This window comes from Eriocheir sinensis, chromosome 38, assembly GCF_024679095.1.
Source record: "Eriocheir sinensis breed Jianghai 21 chromosome 38, ASM2467909v1, whole genome shotgun sequence".
NCBI lineage: Eukaryota > Metazoa > Arthropoda > Malacostraca > Decapoda > Varunidae > Eriocheir > Eriocheir sinensis.
In genome coordinates this window covers 9,632,556-9,649,711 of record NC_066546.1, presented here as the reverse complement: position 1 = coordinate 9,649,711, position 17,156 = coordinate 9,632,556, and the positions used below count along the sequence as shown (strand labels likewise).

Below are 17,156 nucleotides of genomic sequence, written 5' to 3'. Positions count from 1 at the left end.
TGTGCGTCTGAGTGAGGACGGCGTTTGCAAAGTTTTCCGAAGATCCATTATTCATTTAGCTCAAAAAGTATCCTAAGATGCACATCACATACAGGGAAGAAGTCTCATGTACTGATTCACACCATTTGGCATACTGAGAATTACTTGGTTAACGCCGTTTGACTGGTCATTTCATGTTTGTTGTCAGTGTTACTATTCTTGTCGCAAACTAAGTGCTATTCATGTTTCCTTTGGTCTCGTTTTACCTTTGAGTGCGGGGAAACCTTGGCAGGAGGTTCTCTTACGTCCACATCTCTTTTCAAGAAGCAGTTCATTAAAGCTGTTAGAACTGCCTGACACCTTGAACACGTCTTCCAAGGGTTCCCCTCAGTCTTGTGAAGTTTTTGGTAAATATCTTATCAGAGTGAAATAAGCCAAGGAAAGTCACCTAGTCAGTTCTTCATCTCTGGGCATCCGCTGCTGATGGAGATGTTTACCAACATTCAGTTGTTCAACTAAACATGTGCATTGATTTCAGGATATAATTTGTGTTTCAGGAATATTGTCCAATGTCAGGGTTTAATGATGTAGGGAGCTGTGCACCAATAGGCTCAGATTAACCAAGGAATGGTCCCTTGTCAAGCATTGCCTCTGGAGATGAGCCTTAAGACATGGACTTAGTCCTGAAAGGCATTTCCCAAAAGTAGAATATGTCAGTATTTTAGTGTTTATTGAATATTACATGGAAAACAGTTTACAAAATTCCAAAGTATCAAAAAGTCATCAAAGAGCAGTATTTGTTCTTGCCAAACTCTTGTTCTAGCTTGCTACACACTCACTCCAGACCTGAGCACACAATTACTAATATTTAACTAGCTGCTTCTCAGTTTTAATGGATTCCATGTATTAATCCAGAGCCTTAACCTAGAAAGCACTTGCCCGATGGATGATGGCAGCCTCAGGTTCCATCCTCCTAAGGCAGGTGCTTAAACAAAGTGGTCCCCCAACCCCAGGTGACACCCTCCCCCAGGCACCCCCTGCCCCTGGTGGGTCCTGCACCACCTGCTCTGCACCTGATAAGTGTTGCCATGTCTCCCCAGGTGCCAGTCAAGCTCAGCCCGTTAACGGCGCATTGCCCTCCATGCCTTCCCCTACGATGCAGAATTTCAATATAGCTCCTCAGCCAGGGCCCAATAGCCAGCCAGGCGGGAGTGAGGGGGCTGTGTTTGCCAATGGCCTCCCTCAAACCTTTGCTGCACGTAAGAACTTTTCTAAAAACTTTCCACCAACAGTATCTCTACTTATGCTACTAGCTTACTATATACAGGTGCGTTGCCATGGTCAGTGTAAGCTATTTCGTACAGTATAGTGCAGTGCGACTGTATTTTCAAGCATGTTTCAATTTTCTAGATAAGGTTAAGGAATATCAAGCAAACATAGCTAAACTATTTTACACGCCTCTCGGATTGGTCAAGGTGCTGAAGTCATGCATCTTCGTAGTCTTGGACAGAGGCCAGACTCGCTCCTGCTCTTTAATCCTCCATTTAATTTTTTATCATCCTGATGAGCCAGAGAATGCTGATATTGTAAATGCTAAACTATTCATTAAATCTCTTGATATGCAGGTGATAAGAAGCCTCTAATAGGATTCAGAGAAGTAATTTCATGCAACTGTAAGTGAAATATGTCACCACACCAGCTTAATTTACTGGAGGACGTAATAGACAGCTGTCTGTAAGAAGCACCTCTGTATTTTCTTGCAAATTCATGCTTCATTATAGCGATCATTACACAACACCTTTGCCACAAATTGTGCAGCAGTTCCACGTGTTAGATCACTGAGGCGTTGTTGTGCGTGCATCACTGGTTCCTTAGACACGTACCCTTGTCTTGTCTTAGTGCTGGGTAAGATATGGAGGAAAACTCTCTTCATTTTCACTGTTTTCCAGTGCACCAAAAGATGTATATAGCTATTATTATTATTTCACTGATAAACATGCAAACTATGCCCTACTTCAACTTCTTTTACAAGTAGTTGTTAATGCTTCTAACATCTAATCCCATTATAATTTCTTTATGTCACCCTGGCTTCGCAACTGTATATAGATATTATAGATTACACCGTGATGTGTGGACTCTCATCGAGCACATTTAGGTCTTTTGCAGCCAGGAGCAGAAACCACGGGTCTTGGGGCATGACGCAGGGTCATCTGTGGCTGTTAAAACAATGATATATTTTTTAACTTGTGATTTTTGCTCCTTGTTCATTGAAAGCTTTTAAGCCTTCTTTTTGTTGATGTCTAGTTACTCTACTTCCCAGGTGTTTATTTTATTTTTAATTTTTTTTATTTTATCTGGAAGGTAGTTCCCAAAGGTAGTACTAGAGGTTGTAGTTACCTCCAGGACGGTTGTGACCAGTTTGTTTGCTTGTGGTTCTGTGTAGACTTGGCTTAGCTTGTTTATGTCTCTTGTTTCCTTCACCTGTTTGTCAACCTGTATGTGTGGTCTTCACTCTACTTGTCTTCATCCACCCTTTTATTTACCAGACAGTCTTCTTAGTTGACAGTGGTTTATTCTCAAGGTATCTTAGATTCAATATGTTTCCTGCATTGTTAGTTTCCTCACGTTTATATTACAAAGCATTTTTGTAGAATTATGCATTACCTTTATTTTCATAACCTAATCTGCTTTCCTTACTGTTTACAAAGGCCCATATCCTCTCATTTGCCTAAAGTATTGTACTGCTATAAAGTCTGATATAGTTCAAGATTATTTTTTACACATTTAGACTTCTTGAAAACAGCATTTTTAAATTACTTAATACTGCGAATGGCTAAACTTTAATCCTTTATATGCATGACATGTAGTTGGAAATGAGTCATTAACATGCAACAAGATTTTGCAGTTTTTCATAAACAAGTACATCATAAGCCCATAATCACAATTTCAGCATGAGGTTCCAAGCAGTTTCATACCAGGTATAATCAGTAACCAAAGAATAATAGGGTTGAATGTTGGATCATGGGTTAGTACTTTACACTGATTACAAAATCTAATTTGCAGTTTTCACCTGCAGGTAGAATATCCTGAATAATAAATATGGCATATCTTACTAAGTTAAACAGTTCAGTAAGTGTAGTTATCCCATGACTTGTAACTGGTACAGTCTCAACGTATACCCGCCTCAGCTTTCATGAACACATGTTTTATGAGGAACATTTGTGTGTGTGTCAGACGTCTAACCTCACGCCTTCCCCTTGACAGCCCAGCCAATCCCTAACGGAGAGGCGGCCACACTGCAGCCCTCAGCAGCCTACCCAGGCATGCCTTACTCCGGCGTCGGTAAGTCCCCGTTCCCTCCTCCCTCTGACTTGTCTACCTTTTCAGTACGTTATTTTAGATGTTGATGTTGCTGTTAAGGGATTGATTTTGTTTGGTTTCTGATGGCATGGCAAACATACAACTCGGATCACATTTGAAAGTTTTCTTTAGCAAGTTTTCAGTTTTCTTTCCTGGCATTATCAGGAAGCGTAAACATGCCAACAGGAATCAGCTACGAATGGGAAACGTACCCAGCTTTTCCCAAATTATCAGTAATCGTATTATATATTGTTCGAGACTCTACCCCTATGCTTTATGTGTGGCTTTATTGTTCACTTACATTATTTTCATATATTTTTGCATGCTTATATATATTTTTGGGTTGGTGTTCACCTTCCATGTGGCCTCTTGTTCTATACCAGAATTGGCTCTTTGTAGCCAATTATTTCTCATTTATATTATTCCCTGAACTTCCTTATCCTAAGGTTGTTTTAACAAATAAATAATAATGAACACTAATATACATACACAGTGTGCATGATCCATCACACAAGTACACGTTTCCTCGTCACGTACTAGCTCATGGTGAAGTACATAGGGACATGTGCGCAGAGCACCCGATAACACCACACTGCATAAATGGTCAATACGGCAAACTCATAACCGCTGAGTTCTTATCCCAAATACATAACTGTTTTTTATTCTAAATAACACTCAATTATTTTCTTCTAAGAATTACTTCCCTTTTGATGAATAGAATAAGGATAATTGATTATTATTTTCATAATTATTCTTTTACTAAAAAACAAAACCTTACTGACACAAATGTTTTGTTTTTTTCCATTTACTTTAAAATTTTATGAGTGGTTTGACAATTTAAATAAAGCAAGTATATATTTTTATTTTTAAGGTAGCACAGATGGAAATCATATAGAGGAAACTCACAAGCAGCACGCTCCTCTCAGATTAACTTGTAAAATGGAACGCTCTTCTGTTTCCAAGTAGATGTCATAATTTAATTCAAGCTTCTGCTGGTAGTATGTATAATAAGTCTTTGATTATTTATATTTATTTAATTTTTTTCTTAGATAGTACGTAACATTTCATAGTTATTACATAAAACAGATTAAACATCTGTTGTAAAATCTGACTCATTTGTCACAGTGGCCTGGCAGCTGTAGGCAGTCAACTGTAATACACACATTCACATTACTTAAAAGTCTGTATTAAATACAATTTCCTAAATGTTTAAAACTGATTATATTTGTTTCTTGTCATCATGCTAGTGCTAGAATTCACAGCAACTCAAATTTTGCGATTACTCTGTGCCAGCACCTTCTGCCCTGCACTCTGCTCTCCAGGCTGATGGTGTAAACACACTATAACAGTCATTACAACAGCCCAGGCAAAACAAAGCACAGGGAACCTCCACCAGTTTTCACACTGCACGCAGGAAAAGTGGAATTTTTTCAGACAAAGCTGGCCTTTGTCAGTTCCATGACAGAATTACTGCAGTGAAACTTAGTTGTGTGACTCCCTAGGAAGTTTCAGCATATGTGGCTGGTGATGAATGTGATAAATGTGTGTGATGTGTCTCGTGTGTTTCTTGTTTGCTGTGTGTGTGGAATTTTATGAGTACAATAGCTAATTCATATGTGGAAATATTTGTAACACATCATGTTAGTCAGCGTTCTAACTGTATCACCTCAATACAGACACTTGCTATACTTCAGTTCAACTTCCTCACCAAAACATTTTGTATACAAGTTTAGTTTTGAAAATGATGTGCTTTGGCTACCTTCCTAGTTCCATTCAGAGTAGCTAGTTACCAAGATCAAAACTGTTCCATTAGATATTCACTATTGAATGCTGTGGTAGCAATGTACAGTTGAACCACAGACTGCATTAGAGCTTTCAGGCAATGAATACATAAAATTGAAAAATTGCAGGTTAAGGGTCACTCACAAATATAGTATTCCAACAAGGTGTAAGAGATGACATCCCACCAATAATTTGTGAATGGGACAGCAATACTAACTTGATCATAATTCATCAACAGACATCTATAAAATATTTGGCAAGTCATATTTAAGGACAATATGGCCACAAGGACCACACATTGTTCCAGTCATACTAAAACAGGAGAAACACTTTTAATCAATTTATACTCCATGGTTTGTATTTTCATTAATACCTTCAAATCATTTATAAATCTCCTAAATTTGCAACTGTAAGGATATTGTATTGATGTAACATTCTAATTTCTTCTGAAGGACCATGTCAGTATGAACACCATTCCTTTTATAATCTGACATCACGACGTTGTCCACTTAGGTACTTTAGGGTGTAAGGTAGTGCTGAAACAGTTGATGTACTGTTACTCAAGAATACATGTAGCCGAGGGTAGAGTAGTGCTGGCGCAGTAGTTGGTGGTGTAGTGATAGCATGGCTGTTTGTGTGTGCGTGCGTGTGTGTGCGAGTGAGTGTGTGTGTGTGTGTGTGTGGCTGACAGTGTCCACCCCGCCCTCTTACAGCTGTGTATCCTGCGCCCGTGTACGGCCAGTACGCCCAGGCGCCATCGCCCCAGCTGGCCCCAATACCCCACAACAAGGTTGAAGGTAAGCCATCCACATGTCCAGCCACCCAGGTCCACACCCTTATCTCATTCTTAACCTACAAATATCTCAAAACAAAGCACATGCAGCTTCAGAGTCACTGCTGAGTGTCACGTTTCCTGTGTATTGGTCCTGGAGGGAATTGGATTAAGGTTGTGGATTGGGAAAATGGTGCAGTAGATTTATGTACAGTTTGATTGGCGCCGCTTCCTGGCCACCGAATGAGCTGATGCACGCCTCCCCGCCCATGTGTCTGCCCCTGCATGACCCCTGCATGCTCAGTGTACTGTGTCCCTCATTGATGGTTGAGCAGATTGGTTGTTTTTGTGTAACAATGATTTTTTGATGCCAACAAAGGGTGGCTGGCAAACCAGCCAGAGTAGCCTCACTGTCATCTCAAAAGTAGTCCAGCACAGTTTACAACTTTTGACCAGTAACAAGGCAAAATAGTGTTTTTTATCATCTAGGTTCTTCAATTAACATTGAGCCTCTCACCTGTATAAACACTACGTAAGTTTTTTTCACAGTATCAAGATTTTGATCAGTAACAAACTTGAAGGCCTCTCCCACTTGAATGTTCAGGTTATGCATGACGTGTTGCACGACGCATGTGTGGAAGGTTGCTCTACACAGGCAACACTTGTCTTTGAGTTATTGATGTGTACACACTTAGATTGCAAATTGACTTTTTACAGTATTGAAATATATTTCCTTGATATTTCTTCAGTCCAGAAAATATACAAGAAGGTATAATTGTGCCCTACATGATAATACTTTATTAGAAAATCAATGAAAGATCCATTTGTCATCTTTAGAGCAATTATTGTTTCTGTACGTCACTGCCAACCAGGAAGCAGCTCTGACTTCCTAGACAAATTTCTACTTTTTATTGTACATATAAAAAAATTCAATCGCTAAATTATAGATTTATGATGTGACGCAGATACAAAATTAACATTTTCTATTTATATAGTAAATTTGTGCTTTTTTTTTGTGATCTCAGTTTGCAGTTAATACCTCAGATTTATTAAAGAAGTTTTAGCAATATGCTCTTTACATAGAAGTTATGATTTTGTAAAAAAGAAGTACTGATTATAGAAATGGAGCATAAAGTGAAGACATTCTGCCTTCTGCATTACACACTGCTACCTCGCCATCATGTAAGAACCTGAGTATTACAATAATACTCTTTGATAACTAAATCACAGACTCAAAAATCAATATAGATTACATATTCTTTTATGGATCAAAGCTATGGCTTATACGTAATGCTAAAATAAGGTGTAATAAGGATACCTTTTTTTTTTTTTTTTCGTAATACAGGAAAGTGAAGTTGCTAACAACTCCTTTGTGACAAATGTTAGCTTTGCCCATATCTTGGTTCAGGAAGTTCACACACAACTTGTTAATGCAGTGACACAAAAAAAAACATTGTGATATTTTTTTACAGATTAATCAAATGTCCTCAGTGATGATCACACTGTAAATGTCCAGATTCATATGGACTAACTCAGTATAAGGGATCATAGGTTACACAGTATGCAGTAAGTTCACTGATCAGAATGCTTTTTTGTGAGCCCTGACTAAAATTACTTTTCCTTTGAACAGGAGAGTTTGATTTTTTTAAAACTTACAAAAGGGACAGAAAGTGTTGGTGGGATGTTTAATGTTTATCCTCAGACTATTTTGTATCACTTGCCTTTCTTCATGGGTGGCCCACTTGCAATATTAACTGATGCACATCTGAATTTACAGGAAGACTTAACATTGAAACTTTTTGTTATGGCAGATATTCATCAGGATGCTGCCATAATGATTAGTTAATGATAACGGATAAAACACTGAGGACCAGATGTGCATTTACCTCCCTTGTAAGACTTCACACAACAGCTTTGCTCTTCAGACTGCTGAGAACAGCAATAACTAAATTTATTTAGAATTCAGATCATATCCTAGCAACTTAAAAAATCTACAATTAAGATTATTACAAAGGGGCAATGTGGTGAGCCTCTTTTTTTTCTTTCCTGTGGCAGTTGCAGCATTGAAAAATAATATAAATTTGCCCCATTTTCAAATTTCTAATGAATGTTTTGTTTATACTTTCATATATTCCACTACAGAAGAACCTACAAACCTTTGATCATTGCCTTTATGATCATTTCTAATCCTCTGTTTAACTCTTTTCTTATTTGTTGATATTTAGGAACCACACATTCCCTCTATTCTTATATGAATAATGTTGTATCAGATGTTTCACTTATAAGCAGTGTTATTCTTAATGACTGATATGCACTCAGTTCTACATTTAAGTAATTCCAATTAATGCAGTCTTCATAAATCTCAAGGTTAATGTTGTCCATAATTGTTCCATAGTTTTAAAACTCAAAAAAGTTTTTAAATGCAACAAGGTTTTGTGTGAGTAAGGCACACATAAGTTGTGCTTCCATATGAATAGAAATTTTTTACTAAATGTCTAAAAGAATAAATGCTAATTGTATTAATTAAATTACACAACTTGTTAGTACCAGTCAGACTCTAAAATGGTAATTATCATGCTTGACTTGTAGCCCTGCCAGGCAGAGACAGTTTGAACTTCCTGCCAGGCAGAGACAGTTTGAACTTGAGTAGTTCTCTTATTGTGGTGACCTCTGCAAATAGAGATGCAAGATAAGAACTTTGATTTTGCTCCAGGCAAACTGGGGTGGAGGTGACGTAGTAAGTGAAGGATGTGGTGCCAGTCATTTCTTTTCACTTTCACTGTGGTTTTCAGTCAAATAAAGTATAAAGGATGGCTGTCAAGTGTGCATCTCACAGCTCTGTAGATGTCAGTGCAGCATAATGAAATTAATATTTCATAAATGCTGAATAGAAAAAAAAATCCACATTTACAATTCCATGTAATTTCATATACATATATCTGTAGTTTCAACATAAATAGCCACAGCACATGAAAATAATTTGGTAAAGCACTCAACATATGTAACCAAACTTTACAGTAAACAAGAAATAATCTATTTTATGTACTTGCCATAAATTTATATTTTCCTTTAACTAAATAAGATTCTTTCCCTTACCCAAGGCAGTTTAGAAGAACTGAGTGCATATGTTGTATCACACATACACCTCTTAGTAAGGCATCAAAGTATGTGTTCTTGCTCTGTCACTTTTCTTATGTGTTCCAATGCAGTGTAAACCCAACCTTTAAACACTTGCCTCTCACACATAATGGAATGTATGAAAATACTGAATGTTTTCACTAACCTTCATAAGTCACATACCTACTTTCCACTCATCTGCCGTACATATATTTTTTTCCCCCTCAAAAAATGTCACAATGTTTGAAGTATCAGTCAGTGGTGGGAGTTTTTTTTAAATGTCAGAATTATTCTTAAGTTTTTGCTAATATAAAATGCAGATTACTTCAACACATTATATATTTATTTATATTTTACTTATTTCAGTTGTTGTTTTCGAGTATAATAAAAAAATTAGTCAGGTATCTAACCCATTCCTCACTTTGGCAGGTTGCTCCATCTCAGGACCTGAAGGCTGCAACCTCTTCATCTACCACTTGCCGCAGGAGTTTGGTGATGCCGAGTTGATGCAGATGTTCCTCCCTTTCGGAAATGTGATCTCCTCCAAGGTGTTCATTGATAGAGCCACCAACCAGAGCAAGTGCTTCGGTGAGACACATAGGCTTTTGAAATTCATTTATCTAATTGCATTTCCTCTCGCCAGAGCAAACTGGTACATGGTAGAAGGGGTAGACTATGGCAGGAATCCAATTTATTATTTTATTGGAGATCTACATTCAAATTATAATTCAGTGTGGATATAGATTACAAACTATAAAATAATACTTAGTAGAAAATCATTATTCACATATATAAACCCATATTTGATGTTATAGTTGAAACCATTAGTTGAATATTGAAGTATTAGAAAATAACTAAAAGACTTGTTCAGAGCATGTTATCATAGTGGAATATTCTCATCCGTACTCGTCCCATGATTAACAATTCCTACAACTACTCATGGTGGATCTATTTTCAGGTTTTGTGAGCTTTGACAACCCTGCCTCAGCTCAAGCAGCAATCCAAGCAATGAATGGCTTCCAGATCGGCATGAAGCGCCTAAAGGTTCAGCTCAAGCGACCCAAGGATGCCAATAGACCCTACTAACGGCCGCACTCAGTAGGGGAGACCAGGTACGTGGCTGAGATACTTTATGTGGCTGGGGGTATGTGTCTGAGGGGTTAGTCAACATCCTGTGGGGACACATCCTGTGGGGCCCTGTGAGCTGTGGTGAGGTGATCTCTCTCTCTCTGTCTCTCTCTCTCTCTCTCTCTCTGTCTCTCTCTCTCTCTCTCTCTCTCTCTCTCTCTCTCTCTCTCTCTCAGAATACTGGAGATCTGAATTGTAATCTAATTTCAAAGTACATTAGTTATTACATTTTGCTTATTAAATCAAATTATGTTCATGTAGCAAAAAAATGTTAAGTTTCACTACAGGTGTCAACAATTCCCAAGATGTAGCAGTGTGTTAAGTGTCAGGAGCAATGGTGTTAATCACATGGTGTCGTGTGAAGTTGCCTGTTCATTATTGACTAAATTTGAAACACACCCATGATAAACAAAACTGTAGATTCAAAGTATTGATTGCCCACCACACTGACCAGTTGTTATTGGATTTTATCAGAAAGGGGCCGGACTACCCCCTCTGGGAACCAAGAAACTGGAAGCACTCATGATCTGCCGTCAAAGCCAGTCCCAAGTGCAGTCCCAGGCGCTGGAAACCCCTTCCGGGTGTGGAATAATTTTTCTGCTTGATGACACATGGAGGTCATGTGGACGTTGTGGAAAGTAGAATCTAATCAATACACTTTTGAGGTGGTCTGGCCCCAACTATAAGTACTTATTAGTTACTAGCTTGTCAAGGGGGCAGGGTAATTCATTCTCTTTCCAATATAATCTATAAAAATGTGGCCCACGTAGCAGGCAGCATGTATTCTCTGGAAAGAGTTACATATACCAAGAACATTGAAAAGGCAAATTCAAGGAGCTCCTCTGCCTTGCTTGGTGAAAATTGCTTCAGCTACTCAACATTGAACTTTGTCTATCTAAGGAATTGTTGACAGCAGGCATTGCATATTATCAAGAAGAATTACTGACTCTTCTTTTGTTAATGATGAAGGCTACTGACCTTCATTAATAGTTCCTCTGTGTTGCAATGGACAGCGTCATCTCACCTGCCACCTTCTTCCCCAGGGGTTCATGATGGAGCAGCTCTTCAAGATTGCTGCAGATTTATCATAGCTTGAGTGTGACATTTATATCAAGTATTAGGAATCCAAAGCATAGGTTGTAAGTATAGAGAAGAAAGTACTTGAAAACAGGAAATTCTCTGCAAGATGAACACTATTACCATATTTCTATACTACAAGTGCTAAATATACGAGTCCAGAGAGCTTGAGTTGCTACACAGGCTGCGGGAGGCCTCACAGTGGCTGGAATGATGAGATGATCACTAAGAAGAGATTGCCCACAATTTTCTTCTATTTTGTTTTTCTTTATTTTTCTTAAGGAAGTTACAGTGAATGGAAGTCCACAGTTGAGGCCTGTGCTGCTGTGTACACAAACTGTATATATATGTTGTACTGAGCTAAAGCACAGTACCAAAAAATAAAAAAAAGAAATGGGTCAAGGACTAAAGGTCCTTCCCTCCCACATGTTGATAGCCATGTTATTACTGAGAGTATGGAAACAATATTTTTAATATTAATAAGCCTTCTGTTAAAGTTATATTACGTATCATAATATTTCAGCTATATCATATTGTTAAGAATAGTAATATACTTAAGACGTGCTCTATCAGCTCTACGCCATTTTGTGCGAGTTGGCCGGGTGACGTGGATCTCCCAGCACCGGATGTGTCCTAACCCGCCCCGCTGACGGGTTGCTCCTTCAGGGTACTAAGTGTTGCGTGTCTCGTGTCTGTTGCCTCACGCCCTGCGCTGTGCCCGGGCCACGCAGCTGCCACCCCCTTGGCTGTCGTCTCATGGCTCAGTTATCGCCCATTTTTACCTGGTAGTCTGTGGGCTCTTTGTCCACAAGTACTTTGCTTGAAACTGGGCTGCCACAGTGGTGATGCCATGTGCACTGGTGCTCCTCACGCCAAACTGTGTGGTGTGTATCCGGGCGGGGGCACCAACCACCCCGCCAGACCAGGGCGATGAGGTCTCTTCCCAGCTCCACAGTTGGACAACCAAAGTGATGGCCTCAAAGGGTTCAGAGGCCCTTAGTCTAGTGTCAAACTAGAGAATTAGCTTCTCTATACCTGTAGATGCCTATAGATACATAGATTAAAGCGCTAGATAGCTTTCAAGTATAGAGGAAGTCTCATAAAGACACACTGTATATATGCTGAAGGTAACTTGGTAGGACTATTGACCCTGCATTTGATCATATGTACAGTGAATAGCATATTCACTAGACTAAGGATACCAACGCTTATCTCCAGTCAATTTTATATCATGATATATTTTTAAATCATTTGTATCCAATGGTTTAATAAGATTTGTGCATTTCTTTGTGGCTTAGATATTTAGACATCTGTATGTTTGTCAGATCAAAGTGGCATTATTTTCTAGTCAAGGTGTACTTGTTATTTTTTTAAGATTACAGTTTTTGCAGTGATCTTTCATCTATGATCTCAGACATTCCATCTAGTCATTATTATTATTGCTTTATCCACCTTTTTGGGTATTTAATCCCCCACATTCTTATTCTAAATAATATGCTGTGTGTCATCCACATAACTTTGAACCATTGACAGAATTGTGCCAAGAGAGTTCAAGCTGATTTCACCATTACCTGGTCTATTTTATTTGTTTCAGATATTTACATGTTATATGCCCTTGCGGTTTAGGAGTAAGAATTACTAATTTCTGAAAGAATGAAGCTGTTTCTCTGACATAGCATATCTAGTCCAGTATGTACATACGCACGACAGTCAGGCGTTGCATTGCACCGGACCTGCTCTGTTGAGGAGACAAGTGCATATCGTCTTCATCTCAGCTGGTTCCTCCCTAAGTAGTTTTATCAATATTTATAAGACATAGACATAGGAATGGAGAAAGTATATTAACTAAAATTTTTCATTAAATCAAATACTATTTGAACTTTTACATATTCTGAAAAGACAAAAAAAAAATCTTGCTCATTCCCAAATATTCTTACACATTTAGTACTTTTAAGACTAGTCTCTTTTCCAGAGCAGGCTGGTACGATAGGCCTGTACAATTGTAATATTACATAGGCCCTATTGCCTTGCTCATGCTGGCATCTTGTTTTTATCCAAGATCAGGCTTTGTGTGCTAACAAGTTTCAGCTCGCTTCAAAGGTAAAGGACTTCTGCGTAAACAAGATGGCAGCAACTGAGTACAACAGGGATATTATTAAGGATCGTAAGGAGATAGCCACACCAAAGAAATAAGAGAAAAATACTTAAAGAATAGTTTTAGTACATCACATTTAGAAAGTGCGTAGCATATAATTTATTACTATTTATTTATTATTGCTTATAATTTATTAATACAATTGCCTAAAGGAGAGTGTAATCTATAATGGTTAGTTATCAAGGCAATATCAAATCTAGTTGCTTTGGGACCAATTTTAGTGTCTTTTGGTCAATTCTTGTAAGATGGTATTGTTCAGTGATGTGTTGTATTCATTTAAAACCTTCAACCCATTTTTGAAGTGCATTTTTAACGCCTATGGACGACCATAAGATACACTCTCTGATATATTGCTAATACTTAGCCCCTATAAATTTTAAGGATATTGGTAAATGCCCGCATATTAAAAAGTATTCATTTTCGTATTAATGGAGGAGACCAGGAGGCCCACACCTGCTATAACGAGCTGAATATTTCAGTAGCACAGTACATTTGCTAACGAGAATACTGTAAACCTGACGGGAGAAGCAAACATGACTCCAGTGTTCAAAGTGAGTTCACACCGACAAGTGTACGCCAGTATGCTTGTCCAGAGAAGAGCGGCATAAAGTGTCTCCAGTGAAGACGGCTGGTGACCTTTGAAGTTGACTGTCTTTCGTAACTCGTGTAATCTGTGGATAGCAGGGCCCTAGCATATCAGTGTTGCGCCCCCTCTTGCCTTGCCTGGTCAATGACCCGGTCCTGGCGGAACTGGCTGCCTGCACGGTCTCTCGTCTTGCGCCTTGCCTTCACTGACCCCACCCCGTGCCAGGAGCTGGCAGGCCCCTTTCTGCCGACCACATTGCCCCCACCTGCCGTCACCTTCTGTCCCTTGTGCACTGCCGCAGCCATCCTTATCTCACTGCCCGCTTCACTGAGGGAGGTCAGTGCTGGAGGCTGCTATGTAGGAATCAGGAGTGAAAGTTTTGTCTCCTGTCTGGTGCATGCTTGGACGAGGGGCGGGCGGGGGCGAGGGTGAGGCTTGACCTGGCGCACCGCTTGTGTCTGACACAGCGCCTGCCCCTGGCCTCCTCCGTGTCACCACAAGTCGTGGGACTCACCCTTCCAGGGGTCGCCGGGTCCTGTTAAGCTATATGGTTGTTCATCAACATGGCAAGCTCTGTAAGCTTTTATATTGTAATTTTCTAGACCCCAGATTCTTCTCCTTCCAAGAGAATTTAATAGCATGGTAAAAAGTAGTTAACCATTTGAAGTAGTTTGATAGAAGCATAATTTATATCTGATTTGCCATAGTTAAGAGTAGAGGCTTGATCTGGCCACAAGGGCCATGGGATAGCCAGTATCATTGATTATCCACAATCTTGTGAGGTATTCCTGTGAATACGCCTCGTAAGTCAATTGTACCGGACACGCTTGTGATCCACCACTAGCTGTGCTCCTCTATTGCCAAAATAGCCAGGAATTACTGGTGCAAAAGGCCTGGGCAAGTTTTCCATCAAGTGATTAATATAGCAGATCAGCTAGGACAGGGCCATGTGGTACACACTCCAGTTGAACTGTGGCATTGTGCCCAACAATTTTCAGCAATTTGCAAATTTCACGTCATCACATACTTTGTACGTGTATTGAAATTCAGTATGCATTTCAATATTTGGTAAAATATGGCATTGAGTTTACTAATTCATGTTATCATACTGGCCATGCCCTCAACAACTCATAGTTAATTTTTTTTTATATACATGTATATGGAATTTTATTTATACATAGCTATGAATTATATGTACTTTAATGCGAGACTGCAAAAAAATATAATTAGGCTACTTCACGATTCAACATACTGAATTTAACAGGGATAATTGGACCTTTGTTGAAATTGTTGCTAATAACATAAATTTATACATTGTTAAAATGCACAAAATACTGTCATTTAACAAAATTATATTTCACTATATTTACTCTGCGATAAATAGCTACATCAGTACATCAAAAGTTGTAAAGTATCACAAGTAGGGAGAATCTGGGTTGTGCAATGGTTGAGAGGGTTGCTGATACACCCTTGGTGGTCGATTGGGAGTGTGTAGCATTCTTGCCCTTGTAAAAGTGATACTTTGTAATGAAATAAAGATCCAATATATATACTCAGGACTCTTTCTACCCTAAACTAAGTCCTCGTGCCAGGTCATTACACACAACGCTTGCCTTGTATTCAAACATCTGTTGCCTTGTTCCCTCATCCATGCTATCCTCGTCACAGCAGAAGCGTCTCAAACTTTTCCTGTTCTGGCACTCCCTCTCAGTCCATTCATCCCTTCCCTAACAACTATCTCTAATGTACAGCCACTTAATCGATCTATTTCACTAGTGATCTTCCCCTTTGTAAATTTGCCTTCCTATTACTTCGTAAAAATACAACACATCATCTGAGAATTTAAGGTTGTTGAGATAATAACCATTTATTCTGATTCCTATGCCATCCCATGTGAATTTCTTAAATAATTCTAGCCAAGACATGACTAACTAGATACTGTGTCACATTACTTAACAGCTTTCTGAATTAAAATTTTTGCCCTTTCCTAGTGGAGTTTAGTGCTTGCCATCCTGTCTATTCATATCTTCCAACACCCGAGTGCCTACATATTTGCCAAAGTTTCAATAGAGTAAATACTTTAATTATGGAAGCAAAGCATAGTGGTTATTGTGTTTGATTGGTAACTCTGCCATCCATCAACTTAGCTGTATGGAACATGTCAGCTCACGAAATAAAAGCCTCAAAGTTCAGCTGTTGTAAATGAATTATGTTTTCTATCTAGATAAGAGACAAATAGGACATTTAATCCAAATCTGCTGAATTTTGAGGCCATCTGAATAGTCTTATACAGAGAGACAACAAAACTACAAGAAGTACGAGAGAAACTTGTCAAACCTTAATGTGATTGAGACTGAAGAGGCTGCTGGACGTGCCTCCCTCATCCACCTTCTGCCAGTCTGTTTGCCATTCACACAACCTTCTTCTTACTTCTTCTGGGGCTGGATGGGTCAATGAAGAGGTTATCGTTTTCATCTTCGCATGGAGTGGGAATTTTCCTGCCATTCACACAACCTGACAAAAGGAATCACATTAGCCATTACTTTACCCTCCCTGTCCTCACCCCCTCATCACTTTACCCTCCCTGTCCCCACCCCCTCATCACTTTACCCTCCCTGTCCTCACCCCCTCATCACTTTACCCTCCCTGTCCTCACCCCCTCATCACTTTACCCTCCCTGTCCCCACCCCCTCATCACTTTACCCTCCCTGTCCACACCCCCTCATAACGTTACCCTCCCTGTCCCCACCCCTCATCACTTTACCCTCCTGTCCTCACCCCTCATCACTTTACCCTCCCTGTCCTCACCCCTCATCACTTTACCCTCCTGTCCTCTGCCCCTCATCACTTTACCCTCCCTGTCCTCACCCCCTCATCACTTTACCCTCCCTGTCCTCACCCCCTCATCACTTTACCCTCCCTGTCCTCACCCCCTCATCACTTTACCCTCCCTGTCCTCACCCCCTCATCACTTTACCCTCCCTGTCCTCACCCCCTCATCACTTTACCCTCCCTGTCCTCACCCCCTCATCACTTTACCCTCCCTGTCCTCACCCCTCATCACTTTACCCTCCTTGTCCTCACCCCTCATCACTTTACCCTCCCTGTCCTCACCCCTCATCACTTTACCCTCCTTGTCCTCACCCCTCATCACTTTACCCTCCCTGTCCTCACCCCTCATCACTTTACCCTCCTGTCCT

At 39.6% G+C, this 17,156-nt stretch overlaps 1 protein-coding gene across 14 annotated transcripts in view; it reads left to right on the top strand.

The window, feature by feature from the left end:
* The window catches only part of LOC127008646 (CUGBP Elav-like family member 4), a 146,000-nt gene extending 130,492 nt beyond the window's left edge, over nt 1-15,508 (top strand). For 11 of the 14 annotated variants that reach the window (XM_050880933.1, XM_050880944.1, XM_050880932.1 and 8 more), the window contains 6 exons: nt 1,080-1,238; nt 3,244-3,321; nt 5,835-5,918; nt 9,440-9,598; nt 9,969-10,122; nt 11,182-15,508. In XM_050880933.1, the coding sequence (XP_050736890.1) occupies nt 1,080-1,238; nt 3,244-3,321; nt 5,835-5,918; nt 9,440-9,598; nt 9,969-10,096 (608 nt within the window). In that variant the 3' untranslated portion in view covers nt 10,097-10,122; nt 11,182-15,508. The remainder of the gene's footprint in view (nt 1-1,079; nt 1,239-3,243; nt 3,322-5,834; nt 5,919-9,439; nt 9,599-9,968; nt 10,123-11,181) is intronic. The other 3 variants (XM_050880945.1, XM_050880938.1, XM_050880937.1) reach the window with 2 other exon arrangements.
* The last annotated feature ends 1,648 nt before the right edge of the window (nt 15,509-17,156 follow it).